Source organism: Corticium candelabrum, chromosome 7, assembly GCF_963422355.1.
Source record: "Corticium candelabrum chromosome 7, ooCorCand1.1, whole genome shotgun sequence".
NCBI lineage: Eukaryota > Metazoa > Porifera > Homoscleromorpha > Homosclerophorida > Plakinidae > Corticium > Corticium candelabrum.
Genome location: NC_085091.1, coordinates 8,215,395 through 8,232,974, shown reverse-complemented (window position 1 = coordinate 8,232,974; position 17,580 = coordinate 8,215,395). Strand labels below are relative to the sequence as shown.

The 17,580-nt window shown below is 39.3% G+C and overlaps 4 protein-coding genes across 6 annotated transcripts; 3 read left to right on the top strand and 1 right to left on the bottom strand.

The window, feature by feature from the left end:
* Positions 1 to 2: 2 nt before the first annotated feature.
* Positions 3 to 7,138, top strand: LOC134182061 (uncharacterized). Its single transcript, XM_062649386.1, has 17 exons — positions 3 to 190; positions 1,246 to 1,302; positions 1,371 to 1,413; positions 2,093 to 2,147; positions 2,355 to 2,515; positions 2,802 to 2,857; positions 3,046 to 3,112; positions 3,180 to 3,233; positions 3,310 to 3,430; positions 3,556 to 3,833; positions 4,720 to 4,918; positions 5,020 to 5,126; positions 5,665 to 5,756; positions 5,821 to 5,847; positions 6,004 to 6,074; positions 6,589 to 6,750; positions 6,818 to 7,138. Exons 1-17 carry the CDS (start codon positions 92 to 94, stop codon positions 6,987 to 6,989), a joined length of 1,821 nt encoding a protein of 606 aa, XP_062505370.1. The 5' UTR covers positions 3 to 91; the 3' UTR covers positions 6,990 to 7,138.
* A 1,747-nt stretch (positions 7,139 to 8,885) lies between these two features.
* On the bottom strand, positions 8,886 to 12,093 carry LOC134181895 (transmembrane protein 272-like). The gene is made up of 7 exons (XM_062649179.1): positions 11,952 to 12,093; positions 11,864 to 11,882; positions 11,656 to 11,766; positions 10,330 to 10,476; positions 10,208 to 10,267; positions 9,618 to 9,834; positions 8,886 to 9,234 (listed from the first exon to the last, which is right to left on the bottom strand). The coding sequence occupies exons 1-7, from the start codon at positions 11,985 to 11,987 to the stop codon at positions 9,018 to 9,020; spliced, it is 807 nt and encodes a 268-aa protein (XP_062505163.1). The 5' UTR covers positions 11,988 to 12,093; the 3' UTR covers positions 8,886 to 9,017.
* LOC134181894 (D-glutamate cyclase, mitochondrial-like) lies at positions 11,869 to 15,086 on the top strand. Of its 3 annotated transcripts, none has more exons than XM_062649178.1 (4): positions 11,869 to 11,901; positions 13,221 to 13,663; positions 13,723 to 14,696; positions 14,757 to 15,086. In XM_062649178.1, exons 2-4 carry the CDS (start codon positions 13,453 to 13,455, stop codon positions 14,901 to 14,903), a joined length of 1,332 nt encoding a protein of 443 aa, XP_062505162.1. In that variant the 5' UTR covers positions 11,869 to 11,901; positions 13,221 to 13,452; the 3' UTR covers positions 14,904 to 15,086. The 3 variants fall into 3 exon arrangements, with proteins under 3 accessions (XP_062505162.1, XP_062505159.1, XP_062505161.1); XM_062649175.1 differs by lacking the exon at positions 11,869 to 11,901 and adding an exon at positions 12,158 to 12,446; XM_062649177.1 differs by lacking the exon at positions 11,869 to 11,901 and adding an exon at positions 12,158 to 12,480 and having other exon boundaries at positions 14,757 to 15,085.
* A 41-nt stretch (positions 15,087 to 15,127) lies between these two features.
* Positions 15,128 to 17,280, top strand: LOC134181896 (synaptotagmin-6-like). The gene is made up of 3 exons (XM_062649180.1): positions 15,128 to 16,472; positions 16,588 to 16,702; positions 16,777 to 17,280. The coding sequence occupies exons 1-3, from the start codon at positions 16,167 to 16,169 to the stop codon at positions 17,100 to 17,102; spliced, it is 747 nt and encodes a 248-aa protein (XP_062505164.1). The 5' UTR covers positions 15,128 to 16,166; the 3' UTR covers positions 17,103 to 17,280.
* The last annotated feature ends 300 nt before the right edge of the window (positions 17,281 to 17,580 follow it).

The following is a 17,580-nucleotide window of genomic DNA, read 5'->3' as shown; positions in this document are numbered from 1 at the left end:
GGAGTCTGTAGCGATAGCGAGCAATACTAATCGGTAATTGCATCAGTCAGGCAAGGTTAATGGTCGTTCGCACAAGATCGTAGACGATTCGATGTCAGTAGACGCTGAAAAGGAGTCCTATCATGGAAAGCAGGCTAGCGCTAGCACTGCCGTCAACTGGAAAGTCATTCTCCTTACATTCACGATTATGGTAAAGCGTTAGTATGTGACATGAAACAGATGACTGTACTACAGTCTCGTATCTCACATTACAAGCGTTAGAATAATATAGTTTTGACAGAACAATCCGATTAATTAATTAGAAATGTTGATATGCTGCAGAATCGTGTAGACACAATGCAAAATAATGTTAGAAGCCTTTCCAACGTTTGAATAATTGTCATTTGTATCTTACTACGTTTATCTATTGTTTATTATTGTGACGTTACTGCTAGCTAGGATGCTCATAACCTCCTAGCCCTAGCATGTTAGTTAATTAACGTTCCAGAGTAGTAGTTTTAGAGTAGGCTATACCTATTCTCTTAAGTTTTTGTTTTTGGCCAAGAACTAAATGGACCTATTGTAATTTAGCCACAGAGGGTCTATTAGGTGATATATGATAGCAATGTGTTAAGCTTTTGTGATTGTGAAAGACTCACGTGAAGGCCACGTGCTATAAGCAGAGTAGTGAAGTGGTATGCTGTTATTTATCAGTACAGTGTAGCAGGCCTGCATTTGTCATAATGAGTGTAACAGCAGTCAATTATTAAGACACACTGGGAAGTTGTTGTTGTAATTTGATTGATTGAATACTTGAGTTTATTAGTTTGTTTAATTAATAGTAATTACATATTTATTTGCATGAATAAGCAAGAAGGACAAGGCTTGACAGGAGACTAGAGTATGAGTTATTTGTGATTTCTTAATCTAGAGCATTAGCATTAATTAATTAATGCCAATGTGGTTTTGAAGTTACATGGTGCTGCAGTATTTTGCAGGACTGACTGCAGATGTTTTGTTTCAAAGAGAAAATTGAAAATGAGATATAGTGATTTTGGTTAGTTTATATGTACTGAATAATATGCATTGTTCACTGGCTGTTAGCTGTGTGTGTGTGTGTGTGTACATTGATTTATTATTTCTTAATCAATTAAATAGGGTTAGGGTTGGGGTTAAGGTTAGGGCCAGGTGTACAAGATATTTTCAGTTGCTTGCTTGTTGTGAAACTCTTGCAGAGCTTTGACTATTGTTTCTTTGTATGTATAGTTTGGCTCTGCTCTGACTATCACCATGTCTTTTCCATTTCTTCCATGGATGGTGAGAGTAAGTGACTGTTATCAACAACAACTTGTTTTAGTACAGGGGAACAAGCAGATTTTGCTTATGTGCAGATATTCAAGGTAAATGGGGAATTTATAACCGTTGAAGAAACAGGTCAGAATAAATAGTAAGGTTGAGCACTGCTTGTTGTATTATTATAGTGCTCAATGCTAGCTGTTTGTTAAAGTCAGATGTAGTCAGCGATAAGAATTTTACATCAACATTTTTTCTTTGGCATTGTTTGTATCTGGTGTCACATTGTAAATCTGCAGTGTTACCCGGAGCTATGGATGTACCCTTTGTCACTAGTGTAACACATTAACTGATCTTTTCAGAACTACTGACAATACGTTGTCCTGTGCTTGCTATAGATTCTGATATTATTTTCTTGGCTATGGCAGTTGTTTTCTATTTTGAATGATTTGCTGTATGATCATTAGCCGTTTACATTTGGAAAACGAAATTAAAATAGTGATTTGCAGTGCTACATGTTGCTTTCAATACATTGTTGTCATCAATGTAATTATACTTACGAGTCATTAATTAATTTATAGTGAACCACCATGCAGCCAGCTAGATACATCAACCAACTTGCTTAGTGTTTGTGTGTCATTAAGGGGTCCCTATACATCAACCACCAAAAGAACTTACAGAAATTGATTAATGCCGTTTACTTGATAGGTGACATTTTGTTAGATAATGTGTAGCCTGCACTGTATCTTTGTTGATGCAGGCTGAATTGTGCTAGTTACAGAGGTATAAGTCTGTTTGTTAATGGTTTTCTTGATTTTAGGATATTACGTTGGTCTTGTTGCTACTGCATACTTTTTGGGTCGTTTTGCTGGAAGGTTAGTTCTATTAGTGTCAGAATTGGATATGTGGTGAAAAGAGTATATGTACTACTGCACAGGAGAGTTCTATATAATATTGTGTGTGTGTGTGTGTGTGTGTGTGTGTGTGTGTGTGTGTGTGTGTGTGTGTGTGCATGTCATTGTGCATGTATGTGTGTTACTGTATTTATCCAACTTCCCTTGTTTCTATGCTGTTTATTATAGTTATTTCTGGGGAGTCTTGTCTGACAAGAAGGGGCGCCGTCCAGCTCTAATCTTGAGTGGTGCTGGAATCACTCTGTTCACTCTATTGTTTGGTTTCTCCAACACCGCAACGGGTCTTGGTTGGGCTCTTGTCATGCGCTTCTTTTCAGGTGCTTCTAATGGTAAGTTTGCATTACATGATATGTTTAGTCCTTTTTAATGTACATTTGCCATGAAGTATTGTGAGGGGTTTACTTGGGTATATCAGAAATGCTCTTTAGTACTGCACTACATGCATGGTCTTTCTTCCCGTAGGGGAGGAATGACAAGTTGGATACTCAAGCCTAATTTGGAGATGCATGCTGATATGTTAGTTCATGCTTACTGTTAATTTATCAATTGCAATGACTGTAATTGAAAGCAACCTTGATATGTTTATGACTATATGTATTAATGGTTTGCATCTAGGTGCTGTTGGCACAGCTAAAGCAGTTGTATCTGACGTGTCTGATGATTCCAATCAGGTTTGTTTAGTTATAATCAGTGGTGGTTGTTATGTAGAAAAGGACTTTTATGTTGCTCTAAATTTAATAAGTATTAATTATGTTATAAATTGTCAACTATGTAGCAGATTAATACACAAATAAATTACAGTTGAGGTGATATGTGCTGTAGACTATTCATGATAATTGAGTCCCGTTGTGTACTACAGTCGAAGCACATGGTTGTGATGACCCTTGCATTCAGTGCTGGAATGACTGTTGGACCAGCCTTAGGAGGTGTGAGTTTCTTGCAAACTTTGAAGTCTTAATTAGATGGTTGTGAGGGTATATTTTTGTTGCTCAGGAGCATTAGCAGAACCAGTTCGTCAGTATCCTGGTACTTTTGAAGATGGTGATGGTGAGTGCATGTCACGTTGTGTGTTGTAGCTTCTCTGCAGATTGAGTTTTGTATATAATACGTACATTAATTAAAGGAACTATTCGGGAATTTTTGGAACGCTTTCCATACTTCCTTCCATGCTTTGTGATTGCTATTCTATCTGGCACAGCAACACTAATTGTCTACTGTAAACTGCCAGAGACAAGCCACAAGAAGTGAGATGAATTGATTGCTTGCTCATGCTCCCTTGCATGTTTGCATGCATGCATGTGAGTACACGCACACACGTGCAATTCTCTTGGAATGTACACGTTTGCATGTGTGTGTTTACACGATATAGATCAGTCTACCAAGTCTTAAAAGATGAAGATGTAGTAGATAGTCATTATGACAAGGACGGCAAACAAATAGGATGTGATTCTCAACTTCTTTCTGTTCACTACGATGTGGAAAAGGAGAATGTTCAGATAAATATTAGAGCTCACATGCAGAATGGCTCAGTAGTGAAGGCTGATGATAGTGTTCTAGAAGATGATGGGCCAGGCATATTAAATGAAAGTTGTAATTCATCACTAATAAGCAAATCAAGAGAAAAAGAGGAGAATGAGGACGATGAAGGTTTGTTTACATTACAACATCTTGAACAATTATGCTTTTGTCTATTGAATTACACATTTTGAATAACAACTGTTTTAACTAATGTCTTTACTGTTGATGATTAATATTAATTAATTAGACAGTTTACAGGTAAAATTTAAAACTATTGCTTTGATGGAAAAGTTTTATGTAAACTGTATGGTAGCATTTTCTGACATTGAACAATTACAAACAGTTAGAACGTGTTTGATAACCATGTATGCAGCAAACAGCCTCGACTGTAAACATACAGGTCAGTTGACACTTGCTCTTACTGTACCTATGTTACTTACATTATGATTTTTCATGCAAGGAACAGTTTGATAGGTATTATTTGTGCTTTTCAAAGTTAATCGCCATGTTGAACTGATTGTATAGGCATCTACACACTGCAGTTACATTTGCAGCCGAATATCTGACCAATTTACACTAATTTTAGCAAGAGAACCAGAGGTAGCCATAGAGCAGTTGACACCCCAGCTCTCTGTCATGAGGGTCTTATCTGTATGAACGTATATATATATATATATATATATATATATATATATATATATATATATATATATATATATATATATATATATATATATATATATATACGGTTTGCGCTTGTTTTTAGTTGCTTTATTTAATTGTTTGCTAAACTGACAATTCCATACAATGTACTTCTAAAGTATTGTGATGTACTTCTAATGTATTGTCTGTAGTGTAAGCATCCTATTTTAAATATGGCTGATTGTTTCAATAGACCGTAATAACTATAGTTTAATTCAAGCCAGGAAATAATGAATGCATTATGGCTTTATGTAAGACTATAGATGCTTGACGCGAGTGATGAAGAACTACCTAATTTGTGTGATCCTTTTAGATATTGCCTTGTCAGACTGTTCAAGAGCTAAAGCAGATAGTATTGATGCTAGTCAAGCTAAAGGAGACAGTCTATTGGTAATATCATCATCGCCATCATCATCTCTTGGATTGTGGACACGAGTCAGAAGAGGAAGTGTTAGACTGCAGAGGGCAAGTACCACTGCACTTAAGAAGAGCAAAATGTGGGCACTACTAAAGTAAGAAAAATAGCTTGAATTTTTAATATGCAGCATGACCTGTTGTGACCAAAAAGACGATGACTGACAGTTCAGTTGAATTGATTGTTGTAATGCAACAGATCATCTGAGGTGAGGAAAGCAGTTTTCCTCTACTGTATTTTTTCATTTGCTGTAATTGGTGGAGATGAAATCTATTCATTGTGGTTGTCAACAAAGCCATACAGAGGTTAGTTGTCTATGTACATGAGCATGTGTACACATGCTCAGTTGATAGATATGGCATGCTGTTGCAACCTTGTTTGAAGTTTCATAAATATTATATGTGCATGTGGTCATGATTGGTAGTCTTATGGTGACTGTTTCTTTGTTAGCCTGATAATAAGTCATGTTTAGAGCTTTTCCCATCTGCATCATATCGTACGAACTCATGTTGTAGTAAAGGATGCACGTCATTGTTGGATTAGATATTGTAGAACTTTATTCATTTAGTAGCACAAAGGCTATCATCATCAACACCAAATGCAAGACACATTTGCAAACCAGGTTCTTGTATCTAACTTGATAAAGAAATCCTCAACTAACCTCCAGCTTGCAGCAAATTAATCACTTTCTTAGATGATTTCATGTCTATTACCTTTTGTCTACTCGTACTTCGTTTCAAATCTTGTAGACCTATTGGATGTTGGAATGTATTTGTTATTCTGTAGCACATGCGCATTACAAACAATTTTGTAGACTGTCAGTTTTCTTTATCTTGTGTTTAGGAGGACTTGGTTTTAGTGAACGAAATATTGGAGTGTCGTTAGCTATACTGTCTACATTTATGGCATTAACACAAGTACTGTTTGTACACAAGGTACATTATCTGGACATCTATATTAAGTTGGTGTATGCTCATTTGCTTGCATTTGTTTATCTAGTTGGAAAGGAAGTTTGGTTCTTTACGGGTATGTTGTGGGTGCTGTAGCATTGCATCACAAATCCTATTCTGTTGATCTTGTGCTTGTATGTATGGTCTTTCCAAAGAACTTTGCCACTCACAAACTAGCAGATTTACATGTAATTGTAGATAAGACAGCATTCTCACTGTGTTTTCTGTTTAGGTTTTCTATGCTGGCTGTATAGTTGTTGTGCTTACTGTAGCTCTATTTCCAGTCCTTGCATCAGTCACAAAGTAAGAGACATAAACATGTAGGATGATTATGTAAACAATGTAGTAGTAAAGAGCTCGAAGAATGGTTGATATAACAATGATAGAATAAACAAATAACAAAAACCAGATTACTGTATTGGAAACGACTAATACACAACTTAAACTACTCAGTTTGCATGCCACGATGTCATTATGTGACAGTTTACTCATGAATGAATCAACAAGACTTGAAGATTGGTTGCATCCTTTACTACATGTGACTGATAACAGATGTGGAGAATCTATTTCGTCCACAGCAATTCAATCAACAACGTGTGCCATATCTGTGTCTCTGTACCTGTCACACTCTTCATTGCACTTAGGTCATCATCGCTTAGCTATCCCATTATTTGAGCATATACAACAAAACTTGAACTACTAGACATGTTGATTAAGTTAATTAATTAAGTTGATACATAAAGTCAGACATTTTGGTTGTAGCTGTATACATGTATAGGCAATGAAATGAATCACAATTTCAGTATGTGTTTGTTAGTCCTATAGTACTATGGACTTCACTTATCATCCTACAAGTTCCATACCGAACATTTGTTGGAGCTTGCTTCGTGATGACTGCACTATTTATCAACAACTCTGTTCCACCCACCAGTGTCGGCTCAGTCAATGGATTGGCTGTGGCTGCAACTGCACTCACAAGGTAAAAGCTAAAACCTAATAAATATGCAACTGGAGAATAAATATTAAATAAACACATTTTTGTTCAGAGCTGCAAGTCCGTCAATATCAGGATCTATATATGCATGGTCAATAGACTCGACTATTGGCTTTCCGTTTGACGAACACCTAACTTTCTACATATTTTGTCTTGTCTTCTTAGCCTCATTATGCTCTGCAGTACGAATACCAGAGCATATGAGTAGGAAAAAGATTTTGTAGATTAACATGTTTTACATCTATCGGCTCAATAGTATGATGTTTCATAGTAGTTCTCTTTTCAGAGAATGGTCATAGGGAGCAACCACGCATGCAAATGAACATCTGAGGGTCATGATGATACATATACTCATAGACTACATAAGTGCAGATGAAATTACCAATTGCAAGTATTGTGTTCCAGATACATTACATTTTTAGTAAGTATATTCCCATCCATTCCAAGAAGATTAGCAGCAACAATCCTGTGACACTGTCCCACATTTAAAGTGGGAGAAGGTCTGATTATGTCACCTGCATTTTGCCTAACAAGAACCCTTGTACATACATGTATCACTCAAGTTACTAGAAACATCAAAAGTCTATAAACTACAGAGTGCCTGGACAGTGGCCTCTGAATGTCTGACAAATTTGTGTTTAGTATGTCATGTGTTGATCACACCTCACTGTTCAAACAGGCCATTTCCAAACGCACGTCATCACTATAGTTCATTTGTGCATATTACAAATGGCTAGATCGGAAAGTCAAACTACAGGTTACACAAGGCTCGTAAATCCAAAATTAATCAACAAATGCAAGTTGTCAAGATAAGTGCACAGTTAGGTCAGTGTGTTGATGCTGCCTTTGGAATTATACCAAATTCTAGCTACCGGTATGCCAAAAACAGGAATTTCAAGTTGTCATACTGTTCAACTAGTCCACTGTACAACTCACTGAGTTAAAATATGTATAAGTGATTCATTCAAATACTGCATTTACAATAACTTTGACAAGAGGCCAACTCTGACAAGGGGGTCCCAGCACATTTATGCAGTGATTTTCCTAACCCCTTCCAACATGCGTGCACATATTTTTCCCCACCCCTAAATAGGCGTGGCCTAAGTCGGTAATGTGGTACAGTAATAAACGTTTTCTACAGTGAACGTAATTGTAATGTATGTATATCAATCAAACTTGTAGACAGGTTTCATTATTAAACCAAAATTCAAACAAAGGTCTATATTAACCAAACTTGTGCAAACAAACTTTTAGTAACAGTCTGTAATTATGTTTATCGTGTTATGTGGCAGTGAGTGCCTATAACACTTTGCGCCCAGGGTGCTGTCCATGCAAGTAACCTTCTAGCTTTGTGCTCTTTCCACTTGCAAAATGCACGCTCAAAATTAAAGTGATACATAGGTGGTTCTTCTAGTAAAATGCGCATCATCAAGCAGTCAATTTTCTCTTCGGACAAACGGTTCCACAGTTTTGTCATAATTGGATTGCTGACAAGAGAATCCTCTTTCACAGCCAGCATTTGTTACTGGTATGACAAGTACATCTGTCAACAGGTACTGGAGCAAGCGCGCTAGACGCAAAGTCAGTCTAGCAGTACATAAACAGAACACGCCTGCTAAAATTTTAATAACCTACAGTCTACCCCTAAGGAAGTGATCATGTGTTATGGGATCCAGGTCACACCAGGTGTGCTCATTAGAGCTTGTACAAGTTACATCATTTAACCTAAATGGTTCCAGTTGCTTTCTGTACAGCTTACAAGGTAATTAAATAATGATCATACCTCCACCCCTTGTATCTGAATCCTCTGTTTCCTTTGTGGGAAGGGCTTAGCTAATTAACATAGCAAACGAAAATGCCAGGCTCTGCTATAGCAAGATCATCGGAAGGTCCAAAAGGCAGCAGAAATATTGCAGATTTTGAAGTTCAACCTTATGGGGAATAGCCTAAACCTGCTGGTGTAATGGGTTTTAGTAGACAAGAATGCACTTAATAGGATGCGTCCTGCTGTCTGAAATCTGCATCCCAGGACGCCTCAAATGCGTCCCAGGATGCATCAAATGTATTGTAGGAAAATCACTGTTATGAAAACCTTCATAAAGAGTTCCACCGTCTATACATAGAGTAAATCATAATCAATTGCATACACTTCAAATCATTTCGTACAATTTCATCACTGTTTACACCTTCATATCAATTGGCATAAAGTCTGTGCCAAATTAGTTTTGTGTTATAAAAGTTCTATTAAAGTTCTATTCAGAACTATTGATTGAGTTACTTGCCAAAGCCTTTAAGCAACAGTAGATACACAAAGCAACTAGGACAAATGCCAAAAGGATGTAAAGAGCAATAATAACCCAAAATGCAAATTTCATCGTTGTATCATCACAATAATCAGCATTAGTGCCTGCAGCACAGCTAGTAGAAGTTTTAATCACAGATGAAGTGCAGTTCTTGATAGGAGTGTAACTGAAAGAACAGAAACAACTAAGTCTGCAAAAACCACTTTGTAGGAACTCATTACTTAATACCAACACTAACAGAAAAATTTGTCTGCATAATAGACATTGTGCATAGATACTGGCTTGTTCCTGTGGCTAGCTGCAAGCCAAGAATGCTGCACATTACTAAATACTTAAGCAGACCAACCATTCAACAACATCCCATTCCCCGATTGGGAAAAAGGTAACCTTAACCCTCATGTGTACATACACATGCTTATTTGAAATAAGTTATAAATGTACATCGTTGCATATCGACAAACAAGTAAACCAGAAAACAAAACAAGGAACCAAAAACTTGACAGCATGGTAACATGCATAATTATCAGCACAACCAAATACAGATCAAACCTGGAATAGTTGCGAAACACCCACACATTTCCTGCGATAAACCAGGCAACAAGGAAGAACACACATATATCCTTGGTGCCTTCATCATTGTCTTCCTCTTCTCTTGACATGTGGTAGATGACACGACCACAGCATTCCAACATCTGAATGATGCCCATCACAACAAGGAAAATAGGAATATATTTTTCAATAGGACAATCATTGATATGTTGAGCTCCTAAAGAAATGCAAATTTGTTACTACGAAATCACACATAAAGCAAAAGCTACTGTGTAAGGTTCTCCCCAAAATTATACAAATGTATCGGTTTTAATATCAACAAGATAGCAATATTTCAAAACTTCACATATTCTCATTTTCACGCAAAGCAAACATTCAGTGAAGTGCCACTCAATAAGACTTATCTCTCTGTTCCCTTTCCGTGTTGTATCAGAAGCATACCTTGATCACTGGCAACAGTCCTTAGTGCCATCATAAAGATTCTTTGTGTCATAAAGTACACAATACTTCCGTAAAATTAAAAATGCAGAAGGGCTCCTTGACCAAGACAAGAGACATCCTAGGGATACCCATGCTATAAATCAACATACCAACAATAATCATGGCAACAGGCAAAAGGAAAATGATGGAAACGATGACAAGTAGTATTGCTAGAAATTCAGAAAGAAGATTAAACCTTGTCAACACCTTGATATGCTATACAATGTGTTACTTGTGTTGCATGTGACTCTGCAGCATGTCAACACGACTCGTGGCTGATTGTCTTGACTGGCAGTTCGAGAGAATCTACGTCTGAAATTTCTCCCGAGTAGATTCGGTGATGGAAAAAGAGTATTATATGATGGGGGTCCATCCAGCACTACACACAAATCAGATTTTGTGTAAGTCAATCAACAGATTACAAACCTCACTTTAACTTAAACACAACATGCGAGCGCTGACTAAATAGCAAGTAAAAACCCAATAACAATACAATAACTATACCACAGTAATGGGTACACAAGATGATAACACACAGAAAGTCCTGAACAACAACCAGACAACCAGACAGGTAGACAGACATAATTACAACCGCAACAGATTCAAGGAGGTGCTATGCTCAAAATCCAGTCTAAATGCGTTCACATCTTACAGTTCCACCGGGTTCGTCTGTAACATTGTTTGTACCAAGCGCAATTTGTTCAAATCAATTCGTGCAATGGCTAAAAGCTGATAATCAACAGTCAGGCTTTGCACCATGGTGTGTGCATAGACTGTCTGTCATATCCTAATACTTTGTATTAAGGTCAAAGCTCAGCCTTTTCACTTTAGTTCACTGTAATACAAATGCTGCTATCATAACAATGTTACTCACTAATATATGTTACCACACGATCATCCCTACAGCATAGAAAACCTGCTGCCAAACAACACTTTTTTTTCCTAATTAAATAAAACAATTTATTATTGCACTCTAGTCACAAGCAACAATCTCGGTCATGTCGCCTCATCACTGTTGCCACTGATGCTAAAACAACAGACCAATGTCCACACATCACTATGCATGATGTCATCCATATGTTGAGCAGCTCCCAGCAAGTGGGAATGAAATCTATGAAATGATGTTAGTAGCAAAGATTACTCATGTCTTTGTGAGCAATACAAACATGCACCAATCACTCCAATCGAATGTGGAATGCCATTTGTAGCAAATATTTCCAGAGAGATTTGTGCAAGACAAGCTGCTCTCAGCTATCTCAACTTTTTGCTACAAACGGCGTTCCATACAAATCAGTTTGTGCCCCTTCTCGCAAACGGAAATGAAATGAGCAGCCATTGCTGGTAACTAAAAAACATGTAGTGGTGTCAATCATTCAATTTCTAGTCAAAATGAAATAATTTCAATCAGCACAAGTAAAGACAAGAAGTAGACATAAACTTACAAGCACACGGCAACGTCCACAATCCGTACACATCACACCAAAAAATGTAGCAATTCCTGGATGTCTCATTATTTCCTTTGCTACATTAATTAAACTGGAAACTTAGATTGTCTTACCCTTCGATGTTCTCGACGCATTTGCCGTCGTTGCGCCAGCTACGCGCTCTTCAACGCCGTTGCTGCTACGGTTCTCTCCAGATTCGCTGTAGGTGGGCAGTTTCTCAGAAACTTGACAAAAAAGTTCAATTAATTAATTAACACAAAGAGCATGAAGTTATGACCGGATGTAGCTAGTACAGCCTCATTACAACATCACACGTCTTACTGGCTGAGCGAGTTGACTCCTAGAAGTAAAGAGAAAAGGTAATGTATTAGTAATGGGAGACTCAAGTGGAGCTCCAGAGAGCACCAACCGTGCATGTGGAGGGTCTGTGTTCTGCTTGACTCATACTATCATTCGTCGATTTTACGCAAGAAACAAACGCAGCAACCAGCAGTCACGCTATCATCGTGTGTCGCACAATCACGTAACCCAACAGGAACTTGAGCTCTACAACCGCGCAAGCGCAGATAAGATATGCGCGACTTCTGTGGACAGTAATTTGTTGGGCACGCGACTGGCGCGACTGGCGCGACTGTCACATGCGTCGCTGCTTTCGTACTTTGCGGACTCTACAACCGTGTTACTCCTCCTTTGTTTGTGAACGTGTTTTCTCTACGAGACGAGGTTGTAGTTGTAGAAGAAACTCTAACATGGTCACGTATGCCGAGGGGTCCTATCGGGACGTTGTGACTAGAGTTGCTCTCGACCGACACTTAGCAAGTGATTTTGAGCGATATTGCTCATTAAACAGTCCTAATTTTTCGCTCGTGAACAGAAGTGGGGAGGGCTACAGCTCAGCCACAAGGTGAAACTCGCAGATCTGCACGCTTATGACTCTGGTAAACTCGTGTATTGTCCATTTGCACGTAATGTGACTTCAATTTGCGCAAAATGCTAGTTTATTGGTTTAATTTGAAGATGCACTATAGTTAACTCGAGGCGCGCATGCGCTAGGGTTACAGTAACACCGATTCAGCGACAACCAGCCAGATGTGGGCGGCACTATCGACTCCGCGTAGGTTACTGAGAAAACAATATTACAGTTTATATATAAAACAATATTACAGTCGATATATACTAACTGGTGTAGAACTAATGAGCAATTGAACAACTGGATAGCAACCGAGATTTTAGCACTTTAGTGTTACGCCATTTGTGTAAGACAGTCTGACTAAACTTGTGTGAGCTCAAGAAACCACTATTAGTGGAGATAATTTGTGTGATCAGACCGAGTCCACTAATCTAAGAAATATCATTTGTTTGTTGATTGCAGTTGCAGGGAGTTTACCATAATTCTTTCTATTGTCTCCAGACATTAATTAAACATGTTTTCTGTTTAACTAGAATGACATAGTGGTATCTAAACATTGCTCTTCATTTTCAAACTAGTTGGGTTGAAGAAGAGCTACATCTTTATGGAAGTTATACTGCAAATATAGCAAGTGTTGTGAATTATGGCTCATCACATTTTCTGTTATATAAGTTATGCAATAGCAAGTTGTGATACTGTACCAGACTAGTGGGTCTTTGTACTTGTTTTGTTTTGGAATCTTCTAATGCATTACTTTCTGCATTTTAGGAGAATTGTTCAAAATGTCTTCATTACTCAAGGCAAAGATGTTGTGCACAAAGACGAGTTAGAAAGCCTTGATTGGGACGGCTTAGAGACATTTTACCTGACTTCTAGTCTTAAAGTAAAGTTTGTACTGCAAGAGGCTAACATCTACGAATGTGTCAAAGAAGCTCCTACTTATACAACAGACATAGAAACATGCCCTGTTGGACTATTTCGTGGAAAGCTGTTGGTAACTATGTATCCTATAGCTAGTGAATTGCTACAAAAGACAGTAGAGCAAACAGCATCGGTTGGTGTTCCTCCAGTACATATTGGGGATCCTACTGACATCGGTATCTTAGACTTGCAAGCTTCTTACAGTGGCTCAACGACATTGCTGAATAATGGTGACATTCCTGTATTCTGGCCAAGCCTAATGACAATTCAAGAGGCTGTGCAACGTGCAGGTGTGTATTCTCTTCTTCAAGCATACTACAATGAAAGCCAAATTTATTTTTGTGATTAGGACCTGCTCTAGCGTATGTTGGATCAACTGCAAGTGACTTTTCATTAGCTATGCCTGTTAATGAAAGTAGCCACAAGATACATCTATCCATGCTTCACAAGGAAGGTCAGCCATTCTGTGCTAGTGTTGTATCTCAGTCTTCAGTTAAAGCAGTCAATAACCTTGAAGACTGCCTCATAACTGGGTCATGGAGAAAGGGAGTAAAGGAGTTACAGTCTTTCACTCGTGGAAATCTTCTGCAAGCTGCTGTTAGTCTGAGCCACTCTAAGCATGTTGCTGTGACAACTGGTTTTCCTTGCCTCACACATCTCTCTCCTCCAGATGAAACTGATGGTCCGCCTGGCATACTGGCTATTGTTCGCTCTTTGATAGCATGTGGCAAACAAGTAACTGTTATTGTTGATCATAAGAACTCTTTTCTAAGACAAACGATTGAGGAAGCTCTCAAGAAGTTTGTTCCACACTCACAGGATGTCATCGTGGTGCCGTATCCTCCATCTAGTGTAGATGAGTGTGACACGGATACAGCTAGAAAATTCTTGTTTGATCAGTCCACTGGTAAGGCTACATTTGATCATTTAGTGGCTCTTGAAAGAACAGGACCAAATTATGAGGGACGGTACATGACGATGACTGCCAAAGATATATCGCGACTTTGTGATCCTGTTGACCAGTTGTTCACTTTATCGAGTCAAGAAATCATTAAGACTGTTGCTGTAGGTGATGGTGGCAATGAGGTCGGCTTCGGCAAACTTCGCTCTGAAGTTGGACAGTTTGTTGATTTGGGTGACCAGATCGCATGTGTTGTGCCCGCAGACCACCTGATTGTTAGCGGAGTGTCTAACTGGGGAGGATATGCCTTAGCAGCTGCACTATGTTGTCTCAGACGATGTCCATTGCATGCTCCTTATGTCAACAGAGGGATTGGAGGCAAAGATGTCCAAACGTCTGAGTTTATGCCATCAGCAAATGAGGTAGACAAGCTGCATGAAAGCCAAGAATTTATGTTTTGGCTTTAATATGGTATTGGTTAGGAGAGAGACCTACTAGCTTTCTTAATGAAGGCCGGTATGAGGGATGGTATTCTGCCTGACCAGATGATGTCAGTTGACGGCAAATCATTTGATGATTATCATGCCGCTAAAATCAGAGAAATCTGGAAAATTGCAGATGGAGACTAATCAGTCTTAGTAGATGCACTCTCCGTGTGGCTATTTTTGATGTGATAGACTAATTGGCACTTGACTCCTTTCTAGTCTACTACATTCATGTCAATTTCAATGTAGTTTAAACCTTCCGTCTCATGTTGATGGGCCTTCATTGGTTGCTGTTTTGTTGAATACATGCAGTTAGAACAGCTAATTCAGTTCCATAGAACGTGTCGTGGGAAGGCTAGTGCATGGCTGTGATTGCAGTTGCTACCTCAGCTGCTGGAGTTCAGTTGCGTTGAGCAAACGTGTGAAGAGCACGTGTAGTTGCATGTAGCTAGATTTAGCCTATCTGCGTTGACATTCTGTCAGAGTACTTCTGGGTGTCCACTTGATTTCGTGCCCGTTGGTGTGGTTTGAGTCTTTTCTTCTAAACGTTATGCCGGTGGTGAGGCTACGTCATTTTGTAAGCAGCTATGGTCAACAGACTAGAAAACCTTCTCTTCACGCAAGTCCAGTGGTAGGTGAGTTTCACATGTTGGCGTCTGATCTCGTAGATAGAACAGGATCTACGAGATCAGAACGATTAGATACGGCAAGACTTCTAGGTCATCCCGCTTCTCAACTAGTCCTATAAGTTAAGAACTCTACAATTTCAATGATTTCTTGGGGTAAAATTTGGCAAACTAACAGAATGGAAGGTAGACTTGACTGTATACAATTTGGAGCTTCTGGACTGAAAGAGTACAGCTCATCTCGTTTATGTGATCCTGTTGTGCTCGTCTAGTAACTGCAGATTCAGGCTTTGGGCCTGGATTTGGGTTTGGCGCAGGTGCTGTGCTGGGAGTTTGTGTCATCGGCGTCTTGTTCTTCTACATTGCACGGCGCTGGCGCAAGTATCGACGTATCGGCCATCGTCTCCGGTCTCGACCGGCTGGTGCTCCAGGGATCTCACTTCCTAAAGTTCGAGCTTCACTGACAACCACATCTCTTACGGCTCCTCTAGGCAGTAGAATAGACAGCTCTACAAACCTATTGGCTGACACAAAGACGGAACTGAAACAAAGTCTCTCTCTTCCCGTTGAAGTCTGTCGCAAGAGACGAAACTCTACTCAAAGCTCAGAAGATGTATTCAGCAACAAAAGTCCCGATATTATCGATAATGCCTTTCCTACCTTGGACGCAATTGCCGAGGCACCTGCATTAGGAACTCTTCAGTATTCAGTCAGGTTTAGCTCTCAGGTTAGCGAACTAGAAGTGCACATCATCTCTGCTAGTCATCTCACTTCTAGCGGTATGACGGGACACTGTAACCCGTACGTTATCGTTTCTCTTTCTCCGAGCAAGTCTCCGTCTCAAGAGAGTGCCGTGCTTGTCGACACGACCAATCCACAGTTCGATGAGACGTTTTCGTTTCCTATTAAAAACGCGACCGAGTTGAGCTCTAAGTGTCTTCACATTCGCGTTGCCAGCTATGACCAGTTTTCCACGTGTCGCGTATTGGGAGAAGTCGAACATCTGTTGGGCAGCGGCGACACCGATTCTTCTTATTGCTATCAACGATACTTGGAGGCACCTGGAGCAAAGCAACACAAATACAAGGTTGCGTGCAAATTCACCAATTAACATGTATCTTAAAACAATATATCTCATGCAGCTCGTAGTAAACACAGATACAGAGTAAACGAAATAATTCTTGCTCTTTGATGATTGACAGATTCACAGAGGAGATATGCTACTTTCTCTCGGCTATCAAAGTCGCTCCAATAGAATTACAGTTGTTATTCTGAAAGCAAGAAACTTGAAGGCGGTCACTCTTACCGGCAGTTGTGGTACACATGCAGCATCTTCATACAGCAACATGACCGACGGTATATTATAATGCGCACCTTTCTGTCTTATCTAGATCCCTACGTGAAAGTTTATCTAATGGTCGATGAGAAGAGGTCTGCAAAGAAGAAAACATCAGTGAAGAAAAATACGATATGTCCCATCTACAACGAGTCATTTTTCTTTGATCTGAGTCCTCGCGACATCACGAGTCACGACGTTTGTCTTCTTTTTCTGGTCATGGATCACAATCCTGTGCGACAAAACAACGTTATTGGAAAAGTCGAAGTGGGTCTCGACTGTCTCGAACGTGGAAGAGATCACTGGAAAGCAATTACTAATCAGCCGGGCAAACAGGTTGCAAAATGGCACACACTCGTTTCGCACGTCAGCAAAAAGTAACTGACTACAGGTGTCCTATATATCGACAGTTCTTCGCTCATTCCTGTATACAGGCAGTACTTTGCAAGAATTGCAGTCTAGCTCTTCGCGTACAAGAACAAAGAAGCATGTGATAGTGATATATAGATACAAATATGTCTGTCTGTCTAGTTAATTAATTAAATACTTGCAAATGCTCCGTCCACTGTAACTTCGCCCTTGAGAAATCCTCAATATTTCGTGCCAGGAAGACATTCCTAGAGACACATTATTTTATAGCTCTTGGCCTTTGCAGTTCTTCAGCCTGCTAACTTAGCTGCTGCACACATACTGGCACTTGCTAGGATGAAGAGCGTGAGAACGGGGCTGGACACATCTAATTAGTGGGACACCTCACGCGAAGACATCATCACATCGACTGGCACGCTATATATGAACACCAGCGATAACAATGAGCGCGTGTGCTGCATTCCAATTGGTCCCATTCGTCCGGCAGTTC

Excerpts from the sequence above, each read along its gene's own strand:
- LOC134182061 (XM_062649386.1), top strand. The coding sequence starts at position 92 with ATGTCAGTAGACGCTGAAAAGGAGTCCTATCATGGAAAGCAGGCTAGC. Across the intron at positions 1,414-2,092 it reads TATAACCGTTGAAGAAACAG|GATATTACGTTGGTCTTGTT; the intron begins GTCAGAATAAAT and ends TCTTGATTTTAG. Across the intron at positions 2,516-2,801 it reads CTTTTCAGGTGCTTCTAATG|GTGCTGTTGGCACAGCTAAA; the intron begins GTAAGTTTGCAT and ends GTTTGCATCTAG.
- LOC134181895 (XM_062649179.1), bottom strand. The coding sequence starts at position 11,987 with ATGAGTCAAGCAGAACACAGACCCTCCACATGCACG. Across the intron at positions 10,268-10,329 it reads CAGAGTCACATGCAACACAA|CAATACTACTTGTCATCGTT; the intron begins GTAACACATTGT and ends CTGAATTTCTAG. Across the intron at positions 9,835-10,207 it reads TGTTGCCATGATTATTGTTG|GAGCTCAACATATCAATGAT; the intron begins GTATGTTGATTT and ends GCATTTCTTTAG.
- LOC134181894 (XM_062649175.1), top strand. The coding sequence starts at position 12,181 with ATGCGTCGCTGCTTTCGTACTTTGCGGACTCTACAACCGTGTTACTCC. Across the intron at positions 13,664-13,722 it reads AGAGGCTGTGCAACGTGCAG|GACCTGCTCTAGCGTATGTT; the intron begins GTGTGTATTCTC and ends TTTTGTGATTAG. Across the intron at positions 14,697-14,756 it reads TTATGCCATCAGCAAATGAG|GAGAGAGACCTACTAGCTTT; the intron begins GTAGACAAGCTG and ends GGTATTGGTTAG.
- LOC134181896 (XM_062649180.1), top strand. The coding sequence starts at position 16,167 with ATGACGGGACACTGTAACCCGTACGTTATCGTTTCTCTTTCTCCGAGC. Across the intron at positions 16,473-16,587 it reads CAAAGCAACACAAATACAAG|ATTCACAGAGGAGATATGCT; the intron begins GTTGCGTGCAAA and ends GATGATTGACAG. Across the intron at positions 16,703-16,776 it reads CACTCTTACCGGCAGTTGTG|ATCCCTACGTGAAAGTTTAT; the intron begins GTACACATGCAG and ends TGTCTTATCTAG.